This window comes from Meriones unguiculatus, chromosome 7, assembly GCF_030254825.1.
Source record: "Meriones unguiculatus strain TT.TT164.6M chromosome 7, Bangor_MerUng_6.1, whole genome shotgun sequence".
NCBI lineage: Eukaryota > Metazoa > Chordata > Mammalia > Rodentia > Muridae > Meriones > Meriones unguiculatus.
The window spans coordinates 80,278,620-80,306,112 of record NC_083355.1 but is presented as its reverse complement, the minus strand read 5'-3'; the positions used below and the strand labels follow the sequence as shown (position 1 = coordinate 80,306,112).

The 27,493-nt window shown below is 41.3% G+C and overlaps 1 protein-coding gene and 1 non-coding gene across 2 annotated transcripts in view; one reads left to right on the top strand and one right to left on the bottom strand.

Moving 5' to 3' along the window:
• Mnat1 (MNAT1 component of CDK activating kinase) overlaps window positions 1–22,877 on the bottom strand; it is a 154,854-nt gene extending 131,977 nt beyond the window's left edge. Inside the window, exon 1 of the mRNA XM_021647256.2 lies at window positions 22,661–22,877. Within this exon, the coding sequence (XP_021502931.1) occupies window positions 22,661–22,749 (89 nt within the window). The 5' untranslated portion in view covers window positions 22,750–22,877. The remainder of the gene's footprint in view (window positions 1–22,660) is intronic.
• LOC132655659 (small nucleolar RNA SNORA17) lies at window positions 4,665–4,794 on the top strand. Its single transcript, XR_009593450.1, has one exon. It is a non-coding gene; the product is annotated as a small nucleolar RNA SNORA17 (small nucleolar RNA).
• Window positions 22,878–27,493: the final 4,616 nt, after the last annotated feature.

Here is a 27,493-nt window from a genome sequence, read left to right as displayed (position 1 = left end):
TTCTTCCAACACAAAAACTTAAAGTCCTAAAAAATTAAAATATCTACACACATTGGAAAATAAGCTCAAGCATCATTTTAAGTGATATAGGTTGGAGCTACAGAGATGTGGTAATGGCCATTTCACCCATAAATTAACAAGGCAAGTGATGAACAAGTGGGCTTGTTTGAACGTGGGGAGGGGCAACAAGAACTGCGCGGCCTAACTCCTTAGCTATAAACTTCTTCACTTCACTAATTTCATTCAACTGGGGAAAGGGAGGGACCACTTTGAATTTGTAAAGTTCCAATACCAAAAATCCTTTAAAAAAAAAGTGTAATCTGATCCATTAAAATAAGTTGCCAGCTATATGATTTTTGAGGCGCCTTTGGGCTGTGTGACATCTATACACAGAATAAGCTACTTCTATATAGCACTCAGTTGCAAACTGCAACATAAGAAAAAAATTTTTGAGTTTTCTTTTCTTCGACCTTTTGGATATCAATTCCCCTCCTCCCCTGTTTATACTGGGGACTGAACTCAAGGCCTCACCCGTGCCAGGTAAGCACTCTACTGCTAGGCTACCTTGCCTGCCTCCATATCTTACTTTGTATGTAAATAATCTTGCACAGCTCAGCAAAACTTTCTGACCAATTAGTTAGAATTTAATGTTTGGCGAGACGCAAAGAAAAGTTATATAAAGAACGTTTTAAAAACATACCATAATATATAGAAGCATATTACCATGCCCTGCTAATCTACTTGACGCTGTCTAAAACCCCCAGACACTATTGAAGAAAACACTTTTTAAAAGCCATGAAGATGAGACTCATTTGCTCAGATGTAGAACATGAATGTGCATGCATGTGTGCGTTCATGTGTGTGTGTGTGTGTGTGTGTGTGTGTGTGTGTGTGTACTGGTGAATAAATGTAGGGCTTTATGCATACCAGGCAAGCATTCCACATTAAGCCATATATAGTCTCAATCCTTGTTTATTGACCTTTTAAAAATAATTATTTTAAATCTTTATTAATTTATCTATACATGTGTGTATGCATGAATGTAGGCACATGGATACACCATGGCATGGCACAAGTGTGGAAGCCAAAGAACAATATCCTTGAGTTGCTTCTCTCCTTCCACTATAAGGCTTCTGGGAATCAAACTCAGATTACCAGGCTTGGAGGCAAGAGCCCTTACCTACAGGACCATCTTGCCCCTCCATTTTTACTTTCCGGTTTGAGACATGATTTAACTAAGTCGCCCAGATTGGTCTGGACTGACTCTCTATGCCAGGGCAAGCACTGAACTTGTGATTCTCCTGCCTCAGCTTTCCAAATAGCTAAGATGACAGGCCTGCACTACCAAAGCCAGCTAAATAAAAAATTTCTAAAGAAACATTGGTCCCCCAAACTTTAAGTTACTGACTCAAATTATAGCAATAATCTGCTTTGTGACAGGAACGTAGATGATTACTTTAACAGGAAAGGGGGAAAGGACTTAAAAGACAAATAGAATTAATAAAATAAAAGGAAAATATAAATTTGTGCTCTTTTTTAAAACACAAGTTATAGGTTCAGGCATGACAGTGCTTTTAATCCCAGAACTCAGGAAGAAGAAATAGGTGGGTCCTGTGAGTTTGAGACTAATCTGGAATTCTATGTGCATCAGAGCTATAGGATGAGACCTTGATATGAGTCCAAAGGCTACATAATTTTATCCCAGTCAAGACATTACCTAGATACTAAGAGTTGTTAACTTCCACAAAAGTAGTTTAAATAATACATACGAAACTATCTATAACATAAGGCATAATAAGGGGAAACAGCCACAAAATTTTTACTAAGAGTGACAGTCAATAACCAAAGAGTCCTAATCTCCGGGGCAAACGATAAAATCATTCTGTAATGATAAATACATTTAACACAAGTAGTGTTCTTTAAAGTGTACAAAAGGAAAAGACAACCTTAGAAAGAAATTTACCCTAGGCTGGGCTCAGTGTTAGAAAGACTGCTTGCAAAGTATGCACAAAGTTCATTCCCAGTAATAAAGGAGGAAAAAACCTACAAAATTAAGTTTTGTTTCAACTATTTGACAATATCCAAATCCATTAAATATTAAAATAGAATAAACCATGCTCACTACATAGTTCTGCTCTTTTTTTTTTTTATTTTTAATGAAGAATGTGAGCCAGAGAGCTGGTTCAGCAATTAAGAGCACTTGTTGCCAGGCTCAGTGACCTAAGCTCAAGAACTACACAGACCTTCCCACACAGGTGGTGGCATGTACATGCACACACTAAGTTCATTCATTTATTCAGTGAACAATTTATAAACCTGAAAGAGAGACACTCGTAAAGCAGGAGGCACTTGTTCTTCCTCAGTTATTTTTTTTTCTTCCTCAGTTATTAAAGTGAGTGGTTTTAACTAAGAATTCTGTTCCTCTGTGTGTGTGTCTATGTCTGAGTGTGTCTGTATGACTCTACGCATCTGTCTGTGTGTATCTGTGCATGCATCTGTGTGTCTGTGTGTATGTCTCTTTGTGTCAGTTTGTGTGTTTATGAATGTGTTTGTCGTGTCTGTGTGTGTTTGTGTATATGCCTGTCTCTGTGCATGTGTCTGTCCTATCTGTGTGTGTCTTTGTGTGTTCATGTGTCTGTGTGAGGGTTGGAGATCAAACTCAAAGCCTTGTGCCATAGGAGTCAAGTACTGTTACACTGAGCTATCCAACACCAAAAGTTTATTTATAAAACCTACTTTAAGTTTATTCTGAAATGTTTGACTTCGATGGAACTCAAAACTTGTATTTGGCATTAGGACTTAAAGGTCAATCAACTGACTGGAAGCCCAGAATACAATCTGAAGAAGACTATTCCTAGAATCTGGTGTGTGGAAAAGTTTGTAATAGGGAATCTTTCCCACTCTTAAAATACACTTAGCTTCATTGTCTAAATTAAGTAAGTAGATCATGAGGCACAATCCATGCACCAAAAAGTAACAACGCATTAAACCCATTTTCCAAAGGGGTTATAGTTCATCTAGCAAGAAAAATGTGTAATAGACCAAAAGAGTTGAGGTAAAGTCTTTTCTTACAACCCAAATGTGGAAATGTCTGGTTATCCTCCATTTGTAACAGCTTCTTGGTATGAGAATTGCCGAGACTGCCATGATGAAAATCAATAGCGCGCCTGGTCCTGTAAGACCACAAGAGGCTGAGTCACCAGTGTGGAATCCATTATCCTCTGAAAAAGAACGAGTCTACTATGGGAAAATGCACTGCACTTTCTCCAGCCACAAGAGTCATTTTCCTTCTCCTGCTGTCTGCCCAAAAAACAGATCCCACGCTCACTGAAATACGATACTTTCACAGAAATAAGAGATGGATCAGGTGCTTATCAACAAAGCCATTTCATATAATTACATTTCTAATGTTCCTTCAGAGTTTAACTACTCAGAAAATTATACAATTGTAAGCTTAAAACTTAACCTGTGTATTTGCTTCATATTGAAAACATGCTACTAAATACAAAGACAAAAAAATAATAAAAGAATGGTAGAGATCTGAGTAAGTTAAAAGTCACAAACCTTTGAGAAATCCCAAGTGTTCCAAAGCGGTCTGAGGAAACGGCACTTTGTTAAGTTGTTGCAGGGAATTTAATGAACTGCTCTTTCACAGAGTGGTTCAGAAACAACTTTGGCTTTCTACATTCCTACCAACAGGAAAAGTATCAATCCTTGTATAGAGGACATACAGTAGCAAACTCTACACTGAAGAAAAGCAAAGGCAGAAAATGCACTTTGATCCCATGTGTGCAGATTTTTAATCAATATGGCCACATCACTTCATTAATGCCTAAGTTTAAAAATACTCATTTACAATACATACATTATTTAACCATACAAAAACTGTGCATAGAGCCATCCGTGGTGGCACACACCCATAATCCCAGCACTCAGAGAGGCAAAGGCAGGCAGATCATTGTGAATTCAAGGCCAGTCTGCCAAGGATACCCAGCCTCAAAACAAAACAAAACAAAAAAACTGCACAAATTTCAGTTTCCCTCACTATATCTGCCCAAACTGGTTTCAATTTTTTGTTTTTAAACAAGAGTCTGGCTAGAAAGCTCAGGCCAGTGTCAGCCTCTCAAGTGTTAGAATTACAAACATGCACCACTGTGCTTAGCTCTTTATTTTTTTATTACTTAAATATCTAACTAGAAAATTTACTTCCTTCAAAGTAACATTATAATCTCCTAAAATAAAATTTAAATAAGTATAGGCTGCTCTTATAGGTAATAAAAACATTTTTTATAGAATGAACATAAATTTAAACTAAGAAAAGATGATTTTTTTATCAGTTGGTCACCAACTAGAAAAGTGTTATACATAAAGCTGTTACTTAAAATTCTAATTTATTTAACTTGGGCTTGATTATACAGCTAAAATAAGGATATCTACAACAAATCATTTCATGGGGTAAAAAAACGTTTTTTAAATAAGAAGGAAAAAGTCTCCTTTTGAGGCAACTGATCTTATACTTTCTAATCAGAGCATTAATAATTTTCAAGATTCCCAAAATGCAGACTTGTGGAGCCCAGTCCCAATGGATATATCCACAAAGTGACTCCCAAAAGCTAAAGCCCAAGGAGCATTCCGGAAGATGGGGAGGAAAGACTGTAAGAACAACTGCCCCTAGAAGCCGTGCTGGTGTGGTCGCCATGTCACATGTGTGTCAGTAGGCGGCAGAGAGAACAGGCTGTGTCTACACGCAGGGTTCTGACCTGTGAACATCTGAATGATAGGTAGCATAACAAACCCTGAAAAAAGGGAGCCTGGGATGACCAGCAGTCAGAGGCCAGGGCCCCTGGATAGGGGGCTAGCCTGAGATGAGACCACCAGTCAGGTGCTGCATAGGCCCAGAGGAGCTCCCTGCAAGTGGGAGTCTAGAAGAATCTCACTTAGGACCACAGGCCCTAGGAGGGAGTGAGCCTGAGACAAACCTCACATAGGGCCACTAGGGCAGGATGGAGCAAGGAGCAAGCCCAAGACAACCACCAGACTGGCATTATGGGGCCCAGACAAGAAGCTAGCCTGAGATGATCACTAGCCCAGGAACATGCAGGTCTGGGTTGGGGGGAGAAACGGACCATGCCCAACATGATCCTAACCAAGTCATAATGCATAAGTGGAGCATAGCACTTTCGAGACCACTCCTGTGACCCAGACACTCAGAGACGCGAGATGCCACTAAGAGAAGATGGAAGAGAAAGAGAAACAAAAGAATATGGGCACAACGAAGAGAGGCAGAACTGGAGACTCGAGGGTAGTGAGGAACAGCCTGATGTGATGTTACCTGGGACCATGATGGAGTCCTGGCCTGTGGTGTCCCTAGGGACTATATCTGGGTCCATGGCCCTGCGGCAGCACAGGTCTGTTACTGCTGAAGGCCTGGCAGACATCCTGGTCTGGGCTGCCACCGGGAGCCATGCTGATGTCTGAAGGCTGTGCAGAATTGGCCCCCACCCCTCACCTGGGCATCCAGGGAGGCAGGAGAGCAGGAGAGCTGACACTTCACCCTCAGTTATCACTGCACATTGCAGGAGTTACAGGTGAGTGGGCCCTGAGAATATGAGTGTGGGAGAGCTGGTTCTGGGAGGATGAAAGAGAGATAACCTTCTCCCCTTCGCCCCTTACCACCTGCAGTAGGTGCAAGGCCTGGCCCTGGGATCATGAGAGCAGGAGAGCTGTCCCTGCCCCTCGCCTGCTGCAGCATTCCAGAGAGCTGTCCCTGCCCCTCGCCTGGGCAGCACAGTAGAGCAGGCCCTGAACACAGGGCTTATTGCAGGTGACCCAGCCCGCTAGGGCATGAGCCCGGGAGAGCTAGCCCTGCCTCTCTGTTGGGTGGCAGTGAAGATGAGGGAGAGATGTCCTCTTCCCCTCCCTCATCCCGCACAATTTATGGCAGGCAGGAAAGCTGGCCCTGGGGTCATGAGAGTGGGAGAACTGGTGATGTCCCCAGATGCAATACTCAGGTGGTTAGGCCGTGCACCACACCTGGGCAGCAGGGTAGACCTGGCTGTGGTTTCGGGGTTGCTGATGGACCTCCCCGAGTGTATGAGCGCAGGAAAGCCAGCTGGGTAACCAGCTCAGACTAAGCAGAAAGTATCATTATTACTTACGTGGCTTTTCTAAGCAGGAAGGCAATTTTTCATTTTCTCAATTTGGAGTTAGGGGAATAGTGGTGGCATCAAGCCAAGCATGCAGGTTATAATTGAAACAGAGTAGCCTCAGATAAGAGACATCTAAAACAGTCCAAGGAGAGAGAAGAATATGGATTGTGACACAGGAAACGGGCAGTTAGAGGAGACAGTCTACACAGGGCTTGGCAATGACTTACATGTCTGGTGGTGCCTTGCTCCTACTCCTTAAACTACAAGCCACAGATGACTCCAGCAGTACAACCACGGCAGCCCTACCTTGCCTATCTAATAATACCCCAGGGAAAGACTGTCTTTTCGTTACCTCTGCAGCATCAGGTTCTAGCACACAGAAAGTGCCAAGTGAAAGGACATTTGAAGTAGAAGGAAATCAAGAAGCCAGGGAAGTCATTAACAGCTTCTTCCACTCTACATGTCCCGGTCCTCTCTCTCTTAAATCTTTGGATCTAGGACTGAGAATGGAAAAAGAACCTCTATGACTCATCACCAGCATCTCTAAGACTAGCATATCCAGGGTAGACATTTTCAAAGTGCTGCTGTCCCTCCTTTTCATTCACACACACGACCAACTTGGGAAATAAATTTGGGGGGAGAGAATCACGCCTGTACTGAACATGTAGACTACTTTTTCTTTTGTCATTATCCCCTGGATAATACAACAATTTATATCTTGCTCACATTGTATTAGGCAGCACAATCCATCCAGAGAAAAAGATATATATAAATCACAAACAACTACTATGTTACTTTATGCAGATTTATAAAGTATATACTTTATACTTTATACAGGCATCTTAGGAGTCTTAAAACCAACTCCCTATAGATACTAAGAGACAATCATCTTAACTAAAATAAAACTGTACTTTATCTCCTAAATTTTCATACCATCTATGTGTGAGATAGGTGACATTCTAAAAATTAAACTTTTGCCATAAAAAAACAAAATTTACAGATGTTGTTGTATTTGAAAACTTAAAATCATTCTATTAAAAATTTTTCAAAATCGAATGTAAGCTAGACATGGTGATGCATATCTGTAATCCCAGCACTAAAGACACTGAGATGGGAGACCTGATGTGAGCTCAAGAGCAGCCTGAGTGATAAAACAAAAACCTGCCTTTAAAACTGAAAATAAATGATAAGAACACAGAATGCAGCATGTTTACCAGGTAACACATTTCAAGGTTATATCTCAACTGACTAGCATTCTGTTTGTGTGTGTGTGTGTGCATGCTTATACAATAAAGGAATAATATACTAACATATCACAAAATGTAGAATTATATTTAGCTAAAAAGTTCATATTGGAGCTGGAAGTGGTGGTTCATGTTTTAATCCCAGCACTAGAAACAAAGCCAGGTAGATTTCTGTGAGTTCAAGGCCAGCACGGTCTACACAGTGAGTTTCAAGCCAGCTAGGACTATATAGTGAACCCTGCCTCAAAAAATAAATTTAAATTAAATTTTTAAAATTTCATCCTGGTACTGTGAGGATAGCTATGCAGCAGAGCACAAGAGTGCACAAAGCCCTGGGTTCAATCCATTTGACCATAAAAATAAAGGAAAGATAAATCCTAAAAGTTTCATGCTAGCTTAAATAAGTCTATAAACTGTATAGCTTAGAATAATCACCAAAACCTGAAAAAAATAACAAAAGGAGAATAAGAGATTGAGAGCTGGAAACATAATTCAGTGACACAGTGCTAGACTAACACACCTGAGGCACTGGATCCCATCCTAAGCAAGCAAAGAAGAGAGAGAGAGGAAAGAAAGGAGGGAGGAATGTGAATAAAGGAGGGGAGGAGAAAAGAGAAAAAACGAGGGAGAAGAAAGAGGGAAAAGAGAGGAGGAAACAGTCTGAGTGAGAAGATACTGACAAAAGAGTATGTATCTCCACATCTTTGACACTAACCCTTCCACATATAACAATTACTTCTGCCAACTCTATTTCAAACAGGAAATTTCTGGCTTCTTCGAACCCTATGTTGTTTCTCAACAATTTTTACACTAGCAAAAAAAAAAAAAAAAAACCTGCACATATTTCTTAAGTTTCTTAAGCAAAATAGCCTAATCTCTCTTAGTAAAATCTGAAAGACTGTCACTTAGGAATTCAGTGCTGATGCGTCTTACAATCAAGTTCTGGCTGGGCATGGTACACGCACTCTCAATCCCAGCACTAGGGAGACGAAAGCAGGAGGATCTCTGCGAGTGCAAGCCAGCCTGGTCTACAAAGTGAGTCCAGGACAACCAAGGCTTTACAGAGAAACCCTGCCTCAAAAAAAGAAAAAAGAAAAAGAAACAAAAAGTAAGTAAGTAGAAATAAAAAGTAAGTAATTAAAAAAAAAAAAAACAAGCTCTGATCCAAACCAAACAGTTACATTTAGTTTTTAAAAAGCCAAAACTCCGGTCTGTGAGAAGGGTCAACTGGTAAGGCACGTGCTGCCAAGCCTGACAGCCTGAGAGCAATCTCTAGAAAGAGAAAAGTGATCCCCACTGTCCTCTAAACAGCCCCATAAGTGTGATAAAAAAAAAAAAAATAAATAAGCTGCCTCAAAAATAAGCTGGAAAGCAGTAAGAGGAAGACACCCAACATTGGCCTCTGGCTTCTACAGTTACCTGCACACACATGAACACAGGGCGCGCAAACATGTACACACACATGACCACACAGACACAAATAATAATTTAAATGAGGAGAGAAGAAAGAAAACTTAAAGTTCATTTTAGAAAGGAAGTCAAACATAACCTGAAGAGACAACTATGCAAGCTGTAAGCACACACTGTCAGTATCACCAGATACAAGGCACAACTGGTTTTGTTCAGAATTTACAAAAAGAAAACTATTTGCTGTCAAAACATACACAGATATTTTATACACATCCCCCTCCCCCCCCAGGCAGGATCTTTCTATGTAGCTCTGGCTAGCCTGTTCATCTTTTTATTTTTCCACCTTTTTTTAAAACTTCACTTGTATTTTTAATTATGTGTATGTGTCTGTGTGGGGTCTATGCACCTGAAAGCAGGGGCCTAGAGAGGTAAGCAGAGGACTCCAGGTACCCTGGAGGTGGTTACAGGCCTTTGTGAGCCACTCTAGCAGGTGCTGGGAACTGAACTCAGGTCCTCTGTGAGAACAACAAGGGGCTCGTAACCACCAAGCTACTTCTATAGTCCCTACACTCATTTAGTGTAAGCATGCGTGCATGCAGTGTGTGCATGCGATGTGTGTATATGCATGGGCCTCAGCACCTACGAATACAACAGGACAACCTGAGGTTCATTTCTTCAACACAAAGCACAGTCTTAAGGCTTGGCATCTTCCAGATCCATGACCTACTTCTCTTCACAACCTTCCTGCCTCAGGCTCTCAAGTGCTTGGATTACAAGCATGCACTGGGGGGTTGGAGATTGAGCTCAGTGGTAGAGCACTTGCCTAGCAAGCACAAGGCCCTGGGTTCCATCCTCAGCTCTGGGGGGTTGAAAAAAAAAAGACAAGCATGCACTGTAGCCACCTGCAGGGCTTTGGGACTCACGTGACTGGGGCAGTGAGAAAAGAAAGGATAGACACAGATAGAGAAAAGCTGGGATAGGGTGGGTGGGGAGCTCTGACACAGAAGGACCACCAGCCTAGAAACTCAGCCCAGTGGGTTAGCTGCTCTCAGTATGGGGTCACTGTAGGGGAGCAGTCTCAGTCTCATCCTAGAGGAGGACCTGGAGGAACAAGCTTACTCAGGCCCTGCCATTCCCGCTGGTCAGAGCACTGGTGTCCTGACAAGAGGGTATTCACTCACACAGGAGCGAGCTCGCCCCCCACGCCGCCCCTATTTTATTTCTTAGATGTTTCCAATGCAGCCTGGCTTCTAGTCCAGCCACAGCTCTGCCGACTCTCTGCAGTCTAAGAAGAAATGAAATAAAACAGAGCAGCCTCTGTCCTGGGTTATTCTGTCATCTTTCTCACGAACTAGAAAAACTCAAAACCAAAAGGTTCTCCTCCTACAACAAGCCTCTCTCAGGTTGCTTCTAAGTTTTGGACACAAAGTCTGGGTAGAATTCTTCTGGACCCTGGTGAATTTTGGCAACAAGGTTTTTCCCCCTTTGGTGAGCAATTCCCTCCACACCCTTGAGGAGGCTGTTAATTTGTTGGGAAGCTGGCAAAGGCTAGCACAGCTGGTTGCTACCTCCTTCATAAGCTACTGGACCAGGTGGTGACAGCAAGTCCATGGCTAGAGCTCATTGCTCCTAGTCCTAAGGTAGCTCTGGAAACCCAGTCTTGATTAACCAGTAATCACTCCTCTTGGGTTGACTTAACGTTTTTTCATGCTTAGCCAACCAGAAGAAGGCAAGGCACTGTCGAGGAGGAGCTTCTGAGTAACTCCTGGAGTATATAGAACAATGGGCCCACAGGCTGTGCAGGCTTCTTTAACCCCCTTTAAGGATGTGAAAGGCAGTCTCAAGATAAAGCACCATTTGGTTTGGCTTTTTTGTGGAACAGGCCCCTCCAACATGGGAAGGCAGTTAAGACAATTAGCCTCTTCCCCCAAATCTCTCACCCTAACAAGCTTTGTGGTAAGAGTGTCAGATCACTCCATCTCACTTCTGGTAGTCCAGAACCAAGGTAAAACTTACCATGGGCTAGTTAGGTAACTGCATCTTCATAGTCACTTTCCTCAGCATCAGTATCCGAGGTATCAGGCAGGTTGGGGCAAATTCAACAGGAATTGAATTTACCTCTCTGTCTCCTTTCCCTTTCTCTGTAGGTCATGGGGCACTATTAGAGCTGCAGCTACGGCCCTCTGTCACTATCTGTAGCTGTCTCCCAAGGACAAGGGAGCAGCCATCTGTAACCTGAAGGGCAAGACCTACAAGACTGGATTCCCTGAGATCCAGTCTGACAGAGGAAATGGCCATGGATATATGGATTCACATATAAGACTCCATACACCAAAAGTAAAAACAGAAATCCATTTGGGTCCTTCAACCACATCATTCATTCATACAGGATTATACCCACTTCCCACAGCACAATCTTGGGTTTGTAAACACATTTCTTCTATGGTAATACTTAAATCACAAAGACAGGTATGATGGCACATGCCTTTAATCCCAGCACTTGGGAAGGAGAGGCGGGTGGATCTCTTTGAGTTTGAGGTCAGCCTGGTCTACAAAGTGAGTCCAGGATAGCCAGGACTGTTGTTTCACAAGGAAACCCTGTCTCAAACTTAAAAAAAAAAAGAAAAAAGAAAAAAAGAAAATTAAGTCACAAAAGCATGTGACTTTAGGCAACAAAAATATAACTATAAAAAAATACATAAATGACACCTTGACTTCTTTGTGAATAAACTATATATTTCTAAGAATGCTCAATCCCACATGTTAATTTCATTTTAACTGATTTTCAATTAATACACTTACCAATGACAGCAAGATTTTTTCTATCCTCTAGTTTAACTTTATCTTTAAGATGCTAAGAAATCTAAAAATATGAAAGAAACCTCTGGGTATCAGTTACGAACATCCAATCAATCTCTTTAGCAACAAGGAAAAGTCCCTTTTTAAATTATATGCTATAAAGGTCACAATTTCATGTACAACATAGTATGTTCCAAAAGAATGAGAAATTGCCAAGCACAAACTTTCTGAGGCAACTACAATATGTTCCAAAATAAAAAAAATAATAATAATAAAAAAATTGTCTTAAGCTTTTTTGGATACAGCTTTCCCTCTGTCTTCAACAATAACAACAACAAATATATATATATAATATATATTATATATAACAAATAAATATATTACATAATGACTAAATAGAGCTGTACTATTTCCCTGTATGTGTTCATCCCTGTACTTACGTACATATGTGTGTGGAGGCCAAAAGCCTACTCAGATGTCTTCCTCAATTACTTTCCACATTATTTTTTTTCTTTTTCTTTTTCTTTTTTTTTTTTTTTTGAGACAAGGTTTCTCTGTGTAGCCCTGGCTGGCATGGAACTAGCTCTGTAGACCATGCTGGCCTGGAACTCACAGAGATCTGCCTGCCTCTGCCTCCCAAGTGCTGGGCTTAAAGGTGTGCGCCACCACACTCAGCTAATTTCACTTTCTAGATATTTGCTACTGAATGTAAGAATTCAACTTATCTCTGGGTGGTGGTGGCACATGCCTTTGATGACAACACTCAGGAGGCAGAGGCAGGCAGATCTCTATGAGTTTGAGGCCAGTCTGGTGTACAGAGAGAATTCTAGGACAGCCAGAGCTGTTACACAGAAAAATCCAATCTCCAAAACAACAACAAAAAGTAAAATAGAAAAAAAAAGCAGTGGAACCAAAAACTATCTAAAATAAATGTAATAAAAGATAGCTAAAACCACTTTATTGGAAACTACCGACGACTGCTGTCTGAAAGTAAAGACCTAAATAACTAAGATGGCATTATCACATTCACAGATTTGTATATTCAATATTTTTTAAATGGCATTTTTCCCCAAATTTAACGCAATCCCAGTCAATACCCTTGCAGGTTTGTTTGTTTGTTTCACTTTGCAAAATGTTTCAAAATTTATATTGAAATACTAAAGTTACAGAATAATCAAAGACACTTTTGTAATAAAAAGGATAAAGAAATTACAGTACCTTATTCCAAGACTTACTACACATTTTGGTAATCAACACAATTTGTATATACTGGCAAATTTACATATAAATCAATAAGAAGTGGACTGAGAAACTACACTTGTATTTGACTAATTATTTTTTCCCTTTCATCTGTTTCTTTCTGAAAGAGTTTTCTTAAGTATATAACCCAGGCTGACCTGAAACTTACTATGTAGCCCAGGCTACCTAACCTGGAACATGGGATCCTCCTGCCTCTGTCTCCCTAGAACTGGAACTCCAGGCTTGTACCATCCATCACATTGCACTGTGAACTGCTTTTAAAAATACTTAAGGATGGTGGGAATGCAAACTTGTACAACCACTGAGGAAATCAATCTGGTGCTTTCTCCGACAATTAGGCATAGTGCTACCTCAAGATCCAGCTATACCACTCCTAGTCATATACCCAAAATATGCTCAAGTATACAAGGACATTTGCTCAACCATGTTTGTAGCAGCTTTATTTGTAATAGCCAGAAGCTAGAATCAACCCAGATGTTCTTCAGTTGAGGAATGGATACAGAAATTGTGGTACATCTACACAATGGACTATTTCTCAGCAATAAAAAACAAGGAAATCATGAAATTTGTAGGCAAATGGTGAGAACTGGAAAAGATCATCCTAAGTGAAGTATCCCAGAAGCAGAAAGACACACAGAGTATATACTCACTCATAAGTGGATATGAGACATTTAATATAGGATAAACATACTAAAATCTGTACACCTAAAGAAACAAATCAAGAAGGAGGACTCTGGCTAAGATGCTCAATCCACATTCAGAAAGGCAAAAAGGATGGACATCGGAAGAGGGAGAAAACAGGAAACAGAACAGGAGCCTACCACAGAAGGACTCTGAAAGGCTCTACCCTGCAGGGTATCAGAGCAGATGCTGAGACTTATGGCCTATCTTTGGGCAGAGTGCAAAGAATCTTATGAAAGAAGGGGGAGATAGTAAGACCTGGAGAGAACAGGAGCTCCACAAGGAGAGCAACAGAACCAAAAAATTTGGGCACAGGGTTCTTTTCTGAGACTGATACTCCAACCAAGGACCATTCATGGAGATAACCTAGAACCCCTGCACAGATGTAGCCCGTGGCAGTTCAGTGTCTAAGTGGGTTCCATAGTAATGGAAACAGGGACTGTCTCTGACATGAACTGATTGGCCTGCTCTTTGATCACCTCCCCCTAAGGGGGAAGCAGCCTTACCAGGCCACAGAGGAAGACAATGCAGTCATTCCTGATGTGACCCGATAAGACTAGGATCAGAAGGAAGGAGAGGAGGACCTCCCTTATCAGTGGACTTAGGGAAGGACATGGGTAGAGAAGGGAAAGGGAGGGTTGGATTGGGAAGGGAGGAGGGAAGGAGCTACAGGGGGATACAAAGTGAATAAACTGTAATTAATAAAAACAAAATAAAAAATACTTAAGAAAACTAATGGGGAAAGAGGAGTTATTTCAATAAATGTTGCTAAGCCAACTAGACATGCTTGCAGAAAAGAAACCTTTTAACCTTACAAGATATGTAAAAGCTTAAGTCATAATGGATCACAAAAATCCAAAACTATAAAATTTTTAAAAATTAAACATGAACCAGATGATGATGGCATACACCTTTAATCCCAGCACTCTGGAGGCAGAGGCAGGTGGATCTCTGTGAGTCTGAGGCCAGCCTGCTCCATGGAGTGAATTCCAGAACATCCAGGGCTATACAGAGAAACCCTGTCTCGAAAAACAAAAACAAATTAAGTATGAATGGTGCCTAACCCTGTCAGTGTCCTAGATACTCACCCAAAAGAAAACACACACACACACACACACACACACACACACACACACACGCTTCTAAAAATAAGTTCAGAGAAACCCTTGACATAGATAACCAAAAGCATGCCAAACATCCATCAACCAGCAAATGGATAAACGAAGTGTGGTACATAAGGTGGAATGAGATGGAATGCCAGTCTCCAGTGCAGAGGAGCCAGCTGCTGCTACAGGAAGCACACAGAGTGCAGACTGTGGTTGCTCTTACTATAACTTACACAGGGTCATAATCTACCTGGGGGATGGGTGGATGGAAGAATGCAGGGAAAAGGACAGAGGAATTTTTGCTTTCTTTTCCTTTTTTTTTTTTTTTAATTGTTTTGTTTTAAGACAAGGTCACTACATAACCTCGGCTGGCCCATAAATATGTAACCAGGCTGGCCTCAAACTCTCCACTTGCCTCTACCTCACAAGTGCTGGGATTAAAGGTGTATGCCATCACCATCGCAGCTAGACACAGAAATTTTATCAGTTGACAAAAATAATATGATGATGGTTTCATGAGTGTATTTCAAAACTTATAAAACTATGTACTTCAAATATGTGCTTTTATTATATCTTAATAAAACTGAGAAAAGAAAAATATTTACCAAAAACTATACATATGCACCCTATTTCTAGACCTCTAGCCTCCTGAAGGCAGATGCAGTGAAGTATATGTTACCTCAACACTTGGAAAGCTGAAGTGAGATGATAAGAAGTCCAAACTGAGACTATACAGCAAGAACCTACCGAAAAAGGGAAGGAGGAACAATGGGGGGAGGGGGAGCGAAAAGAAGGGGAATGAGAGGAATGGACGGGCAGGAAAAAGAGAAGAGGGTGAGGGAAGGAGAATGGAAAGAAGAAATGTGGGGCTGATGACGTGTTAATGAAAGCTACATTGCCTTGGATGATGGAGGCTCTAGGTTTGATCCCCAGCACCATAAACAAGAAGAAAAAAAAAAATCCAAGTGTGGTAGTGCAGTCAAGAGGTCAAGACAGGGGTACAACTTCAAGTTCAAGATATAGTATGTCCCAGGCCAGCCTGAACTACAAATATGTCACTCTCACAAGGGTGGGGGAGGAAGAAAGAAAGGAAGGGAGGGGAGAGAGAGGAGGAAGGAAAGGAAAAGAGAGGAAGGAGGAAATGTATCTTTTATACTCACATATACACAAAGATATTCAGGCACAGAAACTGCGACCTGTGGTTACATGAGACAACCAATAATTGAAATCTCCATTATTGCAAACATCCAGCATTCTGTAACACTTGAGACTGGCAGCATCACTCTAAATAATATCACAATACATAATATATTATGTGGTCAAAAAGCATTTGCTACCATATGCCAGGTTCAACATGCCAAATATCTAGTCAGAGAACCACACTTGCGTGAGGATACATTACAGTGGCAGAACAGGTGCTGAGCACACCCAGACCCCGACTTCAATGCAGAGGGAAAACAAAAGCCCTGGAGCTTTTGGGACTCTTTCATGGGACTCTTTCATGAACTAGTACAGTAATCAATCTGCTTGAGCCATGTTTTCAATAATTTCTAGTTTATTACATATTAGCTTCCTCACATAACATACGTTTTAGACTCCATCCTCTTCAAATAACATAAATCCAAAACACATGAAACAAGCACAAGACACAACGTATTTTCCAAAGAAAAGTTAGAAGCACTAAATTTGCCCAAGTCGTGGTCATTATCGACAGGATCCGCATTCCCACGATAAAGTGTATGATTTTGCATTTAATTACAGCACATTACAGAGATCACTTTTTGCAATTAACTTCCAAAAGAAATTAAACATTAATGAGTGCCTGATATATGAACAAGACATTCATAAGCTGAATAATGCAGAAAAAAACATCTATTTCAATATATATTTTAAACTACCTTAAACAGGATTTTTTTTTCTTTTGGAGGGAAAGACGTGCTGTGTAATCCAGAATGGCCTACAACCTGCTACCCTCCTGCTTCAGCCTGCCCAGTGCTGACATTACAGTCATATGCCACCATGCCCAGCTAAGGTTACACATTTCCTGCCTTTAAACTGCTGCTGGCACTGGGGCGCAACTCAGCTGATAGTGCTGGCCTAACAGGCACAAACCCTTAAGCAACAGGTAAACTGGTGGTGGTGGCCCACCCCTGCAACCCCAGCACTTGAGAGGGAGCAGCAAAAAGAGTAGAAGTTCAAGGTCACCCATCGCTTCCTAGTGAGTTCAGGGCTAAGCTGCCAAACATGAAAACATGTCTCAACAAATACAGTACATTGATTTTTAATGGGCTGGGACAATGGCTCAGTTACAAGAATAAGTACTTGACTCAAACTCCCAGCACCCATAAGAAGCTGGGTGTGGCTACATGCCCTTGTAACCTTGTAGGGAGGATGCAGGAGAATCACAGGAAATTGTTAGCCCCAGCCTTGCATCAGGTTCAGTACAAGACTCTGTCTCAAGAGCACAAAGTGGAATGTGATAGAGCAGGACACTTGACATCTTCCTTGGGTTTCCATGTGTGCACAGGTACACAAACACGTGTACACATACACAGAGACACACACAAAACTATCATACATATATACATATGGACACACACACACACACATAAATATATATATTATTAGTGTCAAAGAGAGACATCTCCCTTTGCTATCAATTGGGCAAAAAGTAAACAGAGATAAAGAATTTGTATTTATTAACCCCTTAGTCACTAAGTTTTTTTAAATGTTTTCTTTTTTTAATTTTTATTTTTACTTTATGTGTTCTGCCTGCATGTGTGTCTCTGAGGGTGTCGGGTCCCCCGGAACTCAGTTACAGACAGCTGTGACTGACCCTGTGAGTGCTGGGAACTGAACCTAGGTCCTCTAGAAGAGCAGCTAGTTCTCTTAACTGTTGAACCATCACCTCTTCAGCTCCCTAAAGAATTTTCCCTTTTTTTTTTTTTTTTAATTACATGTTGGTGTTTAGTCTGCATGGATATCTGTGTGAAGCTATCAACCCCTGCACCTGGAGTTACAGTGCTCAGCTGCCCCGTGGGTGCTGAGAATTGAACCCAGGCGCTCTGCAAGAGCAGAAAGTGTTCTTAATCACTGAGCCATCTCTCTAGCCCCACTAATCATTTTTAAAATATCAATTAAATATGACATATGTGGCAACATCTGAAACAATACTAAAATTTAAGCCTTGTTTGTTTAAAAACAACTTAGTTATGGCAACAAAGTAAACACTACGAGATTATTTATGAAGAAGCTATATTTAATACTGGTAGATTTCAAGGCATTTATTTATATTTTAATGGGATGAGTTGTTTACGAGCAAATCAGAGTTAATGTCAAATGCAGTTTGCTTCAGTTACCTGGAATTAGAATAGCAGGCTCATTAAATATATATGAATCTATGATGCATAGACACTGCACCATATTGATGGAACCCTCATTAATTTTCAATGATGTAGCCACTATCATATTTGTGCTCTAAAGCAGGGGGAGGGGATATAAAAATTTGCCTTCTTCTCAAAATTTTTATTTTTTACATATTTCAACTTAGTTAAATAAAAAAATCTAACAGTCCAAGGCATTTCTACTGAAGTTCATGAACTTTATATTTTCTTTTCTATTTGTAGGGAATTCATATTCATATTTATGCATATATAACACATATACACAATATATCCTGATACACAACATGAAAATGAAACATTAGAAGTGAAGGTACTGAAATTATTCCTTCAAGTAAGTAATAAAATTTATTTAGCCTTCTTGTTATCTAATTGTAATTATAAAATAAGTACTGACACTGTTTATATATTATAGGCCAAAGATAAAGATGTGGCAAAATGCAGCAATGGGCCACACAACCATGACTGAATGTTTAAAGTTTTAGCAGTGTTTCTTTTGTTTAAACTAGCACCCTAAAAAATAAAATGTTAAGAGAGAATTGTCCTAAGTAGATGAAACTTAATTTGATAATACAGTATTTTCATTTTATACATAGAAAAGTAAAAAATGCAATCTTTGTAGAGTTTTATTTAGCAAACATGATTAAAATTTCGTGAAATAACTCCTAACAAATGCACACACAGAACAACTGGAACAGGCTTCCATTTCCCTGTACGTCTGACAAGAGTGGGTGTGGAACACAAGCAAGATTGCTAAGATCCTTCCAACTTCCAGCTAAAATGTCTTCCAACTTCCTCCTGTTAATAAAATAAACAGCACTTTGTAGCCTGTACTTTCATACATATTTCCTGACTAAGCCTAAGAGCCAAATCAGACTTTCCTAAGAGGCTCTTCCCTCCTCAACGTCTGATTTATACAACATTTATGCATTTGAAGCCAAACAAACATTTTGTTCCCTTGGTGTTAACCTTTGTATTCACTAATCAAAGGCCCTTTTCCTAACTGGTTATGTTGCAGGCTTTCAAAATGTTGTTCCTCCTCCTACTCCTCCTCCTCCTCTTCCTCATCCTTCTTGGGTCTATGTAGCCCTGGCTAGCCTAGAACTCTCTAGGTAGACTAGACTGGCCTCAAACTTACAGACTCCTAAAACTTAACCCAACAAAACCATTTTTTATTATAATTACTTACTTGGTATAAGAAAGAGTGTGTCTCCTAGATCAGAGGACAACTCGAAGGAATGGGTTTTCTCCTCTCATTAAGTAGGTCCCAGGGATTAAACTCAAGGTGACCATATTACTGGCCCAAGAAATTATTATTTTATTTAGAATATTGGCAATATCTCTTCATAGGTGAGAGTAAATTAATTCTTAAGTTTACTTAAACTATCTCTCAAGCAATCCCTCACAGTGACCCTGTGGAGTAAGCATAACTCTTAATCCCATCCTTAGAGCGAATGACTAATTTTCACTACTTTTACACATTAAATAGCCAATCTAGGATTTGAGAGGCAAGAGGGCTATCATATTACTTGTTCGATAGATATATTTCATGCTCACTAAAAAAAGTTATAAGAAAACAAATTAATTTCACTTCTATCTGTACTTGTATTAATATGCCATTGTTTCAGGCTCTTACAGAATAAAACAATTTGCATCTTAACAAACAGTCCTTAAGGTTTAGCATAAATTTCCTATTATCTGTTTGATAATGTCATTTGATAATATAGGTTCCTAGAAAGGAAGTCCTAAAAGCTCTCAGTAAAGACAAAGACCCTAGGAAACTTTCTGATACCAAAGTTCCCTCCCGGCCAGCCTAGGCTACCTAGCTAGTTCAAGGCCAGCCTGGGTTACAAAGCAAAATCTTGTCTCAAAAAGACAAAGAAAAAAAGGGGGTGGGGGCGTACTGGAGAGACGGCTCAGTGGGTAAGAGCACTTGCTTTGCAAGCAGAAGAACCTGAACTCAAGATACTTGTACCCACATAAAAAGGCTGGGCATGGCCTCAAGCTCCTGTAACCCTAGCACTATGAGAAGCAGTTAGCTTGCTCCAGGTTTAATAAGAAACCCTTTGTCTCGTAGGAATAAGGAAGAACGTGATACACTAGGACAGCAGGCATCCTCCCTTGGCCTCCATGCATATACCTAACACGCATAGCTCCACGTACACTGAAGGCGTGCACACACTCAAGAGCACACACCTAAGAATGGTGGCACACAGTTAATAATCCCAGGACTCAAACTAAGGCAGAACTAGCAAGAATCTACGGTTTGCCTAGGCTACAAGGCACGTTCCAGATCAACCCAGGCTATGTACCAAGACACTGTCTCAAAAAAAAAAAAAAGTTAATAATAAGGACTGGAGAGAAGGCTCAGAGATTGAGAACACCTGCTGCTGTTCTAGAGGACTCAGGTTCAATTCCTACCATCCATACGGCAGCGCACAACCATCTGTAACCCCAGTCCCAGGGGATCCAACGTCCCTTTCTAGCCTCTGGTAGTACGGCAAGCACATGGTGCATACACATACCCTGCAGGCAAACACCCACATGCATAAATAAATAGAAACAAGTCTTTAACAGGCACAGCAGTTACGCTTTACTGTAGGAGGGGCTCGAGTGCGGGAAGTTCATGCAGCTGATTCACAGACTCCTGGAGGATACCCACACATTTTCTAACTACCCCCCCAGGATGAGTGCCTTCTCCTAATTTTTCTGCCCACAGAGGGTGCTGTTTCCAAATTTGCATGCTACTATATCTTACTTAAAATAAATGGATATCATTTACTAGTTATTCTCACCAGCAAATACATTAGTTAAATGTTAATCTGATAAAACTCAATATAACTAACAGTTTAGATATAACACAGAGGAGAGTGGACAAAGCCAAAGAGATTATTCACTCTTAGGCAGGATAACTCCGTCACTACAATAATCCAGTACAATAGAAACTATATCACAGACACACACACACATGGGGAGTGGGGAGCCTTTGGAGCTTGCAAAAAGAAGGTTAAAAGCCAGAGATAGAAAGCAGCGCTATGAAACAGTCATCCAGAGATGGCCCAGACGTTCCAAATCATGAGCATACAGCAGCAATAGGCATCTGCCCTTCAACATTCCATCACAGAGCGGGGGCCCAGGTGGTGGGGGTCAGGGAGAGTGCTTCTCAATGGTGCAGCCACCGTTGGTATTGGCGTGTTTCAGAAGAAATTCAAAGGGAAAGGAAGGAGGGTAGAGTGGGTCATGAGGATGAGTACCATCTCAGTACATTACCTGTGTGTGTGTGTGTGTGTGTGTGTGTGTGTGTGTGTGGTTTTCAAAGCTAAAAATGTAACACACAGAGAAATTGAGCAGAACTTCTCCAAAAGCCTCAACAGTCTTCTAGTCATGGTAGCACATACCTGAAATTCCAACACCCTTAGGCTGGGCTACCAGTTGAGGCCCGGTTTTAACAAGTGCCTGACAATTTAGCCACAGTGTTCCCTCATTTCCATCTTCACGCATTCCAGTTGACTACCTTTACTGTGGTGTTCATCCTATACCATTCAGCCACAGCCACACTGTCTAAAGCAAAATAAGGGTCAATTAGGAAAAGGGACTAATGAAGGAAATAATCCCATCATGACAATTATAAATACACTTCACTGTGCAATTTATGCCTGAAGACCTCGTCTACCACACTGTAACTTGCCTTTACTCTCGGTAAGAACGCTGGAACTTCCGGAATACATGCAATCACAATTTACAGTACCTTTAATCTCAGACCACCTTTCACTAAACCACTTTACCATAAAAACCCGATAAACGCTTTGACCAAATTCTGCACTTATTCTTCAAAATACACAAAATCACTTTCCCTCCTTCCACTATCAAGCAACCAAAATGCACCTACTTCCTAGAGTCACTTCCTGCGATCCAAACTCTTAAGTCCCACAATCCTGAGAAGTCTCAGGATCATTTCCTGTGATGAGGGACTGATCCCCGCATAAAATTATCATGAGTTTGCTCATGATAGGCCGATACAGTGCATGGAATATAATATGCACCCAATAAAAGCCAAACCATTACTTATCTCTAAAATTACTGCCTAGAGTCTGTATTTTCTTTTCTTCCTTTACGTGGTTAAAGTCCAACTGAATTCATCAGGACATGCATACATTCACAATAGGCTTTCCAATTCATTCGTTCAATCAATTAACAGTATATGCCCACAGTAACTTTTCACTTACTTCTCTTATCAATTTAAGAAAAGAAAAGAAAACATTTCGTAAGAAATTAAACACTCCAATCCACCACACTTTTCAGCCAGAGACCTGTCTGGAGTCTAACTAACAACACAAGGCCTGGAAACAGTCGGGATTTTCACTGACTGGAAAGGTAGATGAGGGACAACCTACCAAACTCCTGCGTGCCACAATCAAAACTCCAAGTCCAAAGCGGGCCAGAGAAGCCCGGGGCAAGCGGATACAGACCTCATAAAGAAACGACGCTCTCGTTTTCCTTTCCCCTCGCCCCATGTTGAAATTAACCACACCCTTTAGTTCCCCCACCAGCCTCCCAGCATCTCCCAGGACTGTCCTCCCACCCACGGAATCCACGGCCGCCAGACTCACAGAGTGTGTCCGCACACGTTCACCATCAGCTTCAGAGAAGGGTTACGGTATTTGGTGGTCTTGCACCTGGGGCAGCCCTGGTCGTCCATGGCGTCTCCTCAGCTTGGGCTTTTCCCCAACTCCGGCTTGAACTACTGCCACCTACGAGCACCCCCAGACCCGACGTCAACCTGGCTCCTACCAACAGGCACTTGGCCGGAATGGTCCTTTGCGAAAGAGCACCGGGTAGAAGCCAGGCACTGCAGCACAAAGGTTCCGGGAGTGAGTTCTCCGATCCCGCCGCTACCATTCCACCCTTACCTTAGGTGAGGCAGTTCAGTAACCGGGAATGAGAGAAGGGATGCTTTTAAATTATACACCTCTTGCCTAACTACATTTTACAAGGAACCATCTCGATAGAATTAGGAAGATAAATTCTTGTTTTGTTTGGAGACGTCCACATGATTTCCAAGATTGATGCTAGTTTACATTCAATAACACAGACCAGTGTTCTCTTTTCAAAAAGTGGATAGCCTGTACTGTATACAACTTAATTTCAACAATCCCAAAATCTGAGAACCTTACTCTCTTTGGGAATTGTAAGCCAAATAAGAAGACAGTCAGAAGTCCTAAAGAGCTTTCAGTTAATGAACTATTCTTACTGTAAGGGATACATCTTCTCTGAATAAGGATTTACTGATACTTAACAAATGAAGACTAAATGAATTCATAATATGGCCATCAAATAACGGTAAAATGATGTGGACTTCTTTTGGGGGGGTATAGGGGTCCAAGACGGTTTCTCTGTGTAGCCCTGGATGTTGTAGAACTCACTGTGTAGACCAGGGTGGCCTTGAACTCACAGAGATCTGCCTGCCTCTGCCTCCCAAGTGCTGGGATTAAAGGTGTGTGCCCAGGCAAATGTGAACATTTGTAATGCCAAGCGTTTCTTATAATCACCTCCACCTAACTGAAATTCTATCTGAGGTAAACTTGTAGAGAAGGTGCTTAGGTTTTGTTCGTTTGCTTGTGTATATCAGTTGTGGAGTTTCTTTGTTTGGTTTTGGTTTTGGTTTTTCAGGACAGGGTTTCTCTGCATAGCCTTGACTGTCCTGAAATAGCTCTGTAGACCAGGCTGGCCTCAAACTCACAGGGATCCACTTGCCTCTGTCTCCCGAGTGCTGGGATTAAAGGAATGTGCCACCAATGCCCAGCTATTTTTAAACTTTTTTATTACAAGTATTGTGTACATGTGCCCGTGTGTGTGTGTGTGTGTTCATGTGTCACAGAATGCATGTGATGGCCAGAGGACAACATACAGCAGTTAGTTCGCTATTTCTACCATGTGAGTCCTGTAGATTATAGGGTTGGTGACAAATGCCTTTGCTTGCTATGCCATCTCACCAACTCTATTTTAGTTTTGTTTTAATATTACTTTCACTACTTATTTGATAATTTCACACAATTTATTATGATCATATTCAACTCTTCCCCAATTCCTAGATCCACCCTCACAAACTCCCTTCCTACCCACAAAACCTGCCTCCCCCTCTTTCTCTCCTGCCTCCCCCTCTCTTTCTCGATGCCCTCCCCATCCAGGCCAGTTTGTGTTGGCCAGCTGCTCTTAGATTTGGCACCTACCCTGGAGTATATAGTGATTTCTCCATTAAAGAAAAGTGACTCTTCTTTCCTTTCCTGAACGTTATCAAATGCCAATAATTCCTCAGCTAACCGGCCCAAATATGTTACCACCCCTGTTTTATGATTTGGTTTTGGTTTTTGTTCCAGCTCTCACACCGGCCTGGAACTCACTGTGCTGTCCAGGTTGACCTCTAACTCACGGCAGTCCTCCTGCCTCCATATTCAGTGTGCTGGGATTCCCAAGGGTGAGGCACCACAATCGTCCTCTCAGAAAAGGTTTTCCAAATTAGCCCATTGCTTGAATACCAGCTGTATCCATTCTCAGCCATTTTTACCTCTACAGAATTCTCTCCTTTCAATGAAAATATAAAAGAAACAACCCTACCCCCTCTTAAAAACTGAACAAAGTAGTCATCCCTAGGCTGAAAATAAAGTTAGGGCATCTATATGTTATGGAAGGGGAAAAAAGACAAAGAGCTACACATCACATTCCAGAGGCAGCAGGCCAGGAGGTACTCAAGACTCTGACATCAGCGTACAAGCATCAGCGACTCCTTTACAAACTCCATTATCTCCCTGATTGTCATGCTGTTCACCAGTAAGAGCTAATCAAACCCAAGTTCACTAAAATAAGAATCATGAGAAGGCGTGCTGGTCTGGAGGCCTGTCGCGCCATACTTTCTGATTTTAAAAGGCCATAGCAAACTTGTCACCAAAAGTGAAACTCTACAAGAATAAAGGTAACGTTAGAAAGTCCCAGTGAATCAGTGTGGTTCCTGAGCCAAGAAAGGAAGCTGGAGAGGCAATTTAGTAGAGATGTGTGCTAAGATGTCATCCACTCAGCTGGCACTATTGTCTCTTAGCACCAGAACAGTCTTTGAAAAAGAAAATTCCTAGCCACACTTTAAAGTGAATTGCTCTTCTTTTCCCTCAAGTCGTAAGATCAAAGAAAAGAAAACAGTAAAACTTACTTATAGGAGGAAACTGCTAGAAATTCTTCCATTTGCCGTGTAGGCAACTGCTAAGCAGAGGAGCCCAGTGACAGAAGTGAGAGCTGACTTGCAACTCTGTCAGAAACACTTTGATCCTAGAATCACATGCAGTAGAAAATACTGTTCATACATGAGCCACGGCACTGAGAAAACTGGGTGGAAATAATGGCCGCATTCCTTACGAGTTACATGATGATTCAAGTATTGGTTTTCCCAACAATAAATTGAAGATAAATACTTGTACAGTCCAAAAAAGACATTTCATTTAAAATGCTTAACACCGTACCTGTTGACTGTCATTCATAGTGATAGTGCCAGTAATATCAAAAGGCGGTATAATGAATAAGAGAAGCATGACCTTCTTTCAAATCAGACAACTGGACTTGAGCCAAATTATTTTTAGCCCTTACCTTAGTTTCCTTCACCAGTGGGTTATAATGATGAAGTTGAAGCCTGCAGGTGGTGGTGCACCCCTTTAATTCTAGCACTCAGGAGGCAGAGGTAGGGGGGATCTCTGAGTTAGAGGCCAGCCTGATCTACAGATAGAGTTCCAGGACACCTAGGACTACACAGAGAAACCCTGTCTTAAAAGTGATAATAAGGGCTGGAGAGATGGCTCAGAGGTTAAGAGCACTGACTGCTCTTCCAGACAACCTGAGTTCAATTCCCAGCACCCACATGGCAGCTCACAACTGTCTATAACTCCTCACACAGACATATACACAGTCAAACACCAAACATAAAATAAATTTTAAAAAAAGTGATAATAATAATAATAATAATAATAATAATGGTTGTAGTGATGATGATGGTGAAATTGTATAGCTTGGGCTTACATAGTGGACTCAGAACATTGCGTGTACAAAACAGAAGCTCTGAAGTGCTAGATAGCAAGATAGCTTTGAGAGAGCAGTGTTGACAGTACCAGACTTCTGATTCAAGTGGAAGCTCAATCTGTTGGAAAAAAAAACAAAAAACAAAAACAACAACAACAAACCTGTCAAGCTTCTGGCCTTTCTGAAGACAGCTACCTGAACCAATTAAATACATTCTTGCTCTTGCCAAATCTGCCGGTCCAAGTTAACAATGAATCTACCTTCCTGGGCAATGTTTTTTAAATGCAAACTTCCTTCCTTGCCCCAGGGCTACAGATTTATTGGGTTTTCCTTTTCGGAGTGGGCAGAACCACTGCTTTGTCTCTTTGCTAGAGATAACATCTCTCACTAATTCTTATGAAAAACAGTTCCAACAGCACAGGCTGAGCGGTCCTACAGAGGCTGACCTGTAGAATGCAGGTCCTCAAACAGAGAGGTTGACCTAAAACACTGTTATCTCATCATCAGAGTCAAAGAGGCTCTGTTACTTTTCCTAACTGACAATTCAGAAAGACTTGAGTCTCCGATGACGATAATGATGATGAAAGAATGAACTAGGAGCTATTGGGAGCCATAGAACTTCCATCTTCTGAGGTGGAAACTCCTCTGGAAACTCGGGAAGAAAAGCAGAGGTGAGCAAAATAGAACTGCAAGTCTTACCTAGTCAACACAGCTCCATTCCTGACCTTCACATTGTCTGTTATCTATTAGCATTTGAATATGAAATATCCCCTGAAAGCTCTTGTGATGAATGCTTAGTCCCCAGCTGGTAGCGCTATTTTGAGAGGTTCTGGAAACTTTAGGTGGTGAAGCCAAGTTAAAGGAAGTAGGTCACTGGGGGCCATACTTTTGAAGGTTATATTTGATCCCCAGAAGCTTTCCTTCTCTCTGCTGCCCCTCTGTCACAAAGCGGTCAGCCTCTGCCACATACTCCTGCAGTCTTGATGGACTGTCTCGTTCCAGGCCCAGAAACATGGAGCCAACTGACCATGGCCTGAACCCTCTACAACCGTGAGCCAAAAAAAACAAAAACAACCAAGAAAAAAACCTTCACAAACTGGGTGGTGGAGCTGGGTAGTGGTGGTACATGCTTTTAATTCCAGCACTTGGGAGGCAGAGTCAGGCAAATCTCTGTGAGTTTGAGGCCAGCCTGGTCTACATAGCTAGCTCCAAGACAGCTAGGGCTACACAGAGAAACCCTGTCTCGAAAAAACAAACAACAACAAAAACTTTCTTCCCTTAAGCTGTTTGTGTCAGATATCTTGTCAGAGTAATGAGAAAAGTTAATAATCCAGTGTCATAATTCAGTAAGTTCATCCTTTTGCTTAAGCAATGAGACTTGGGCT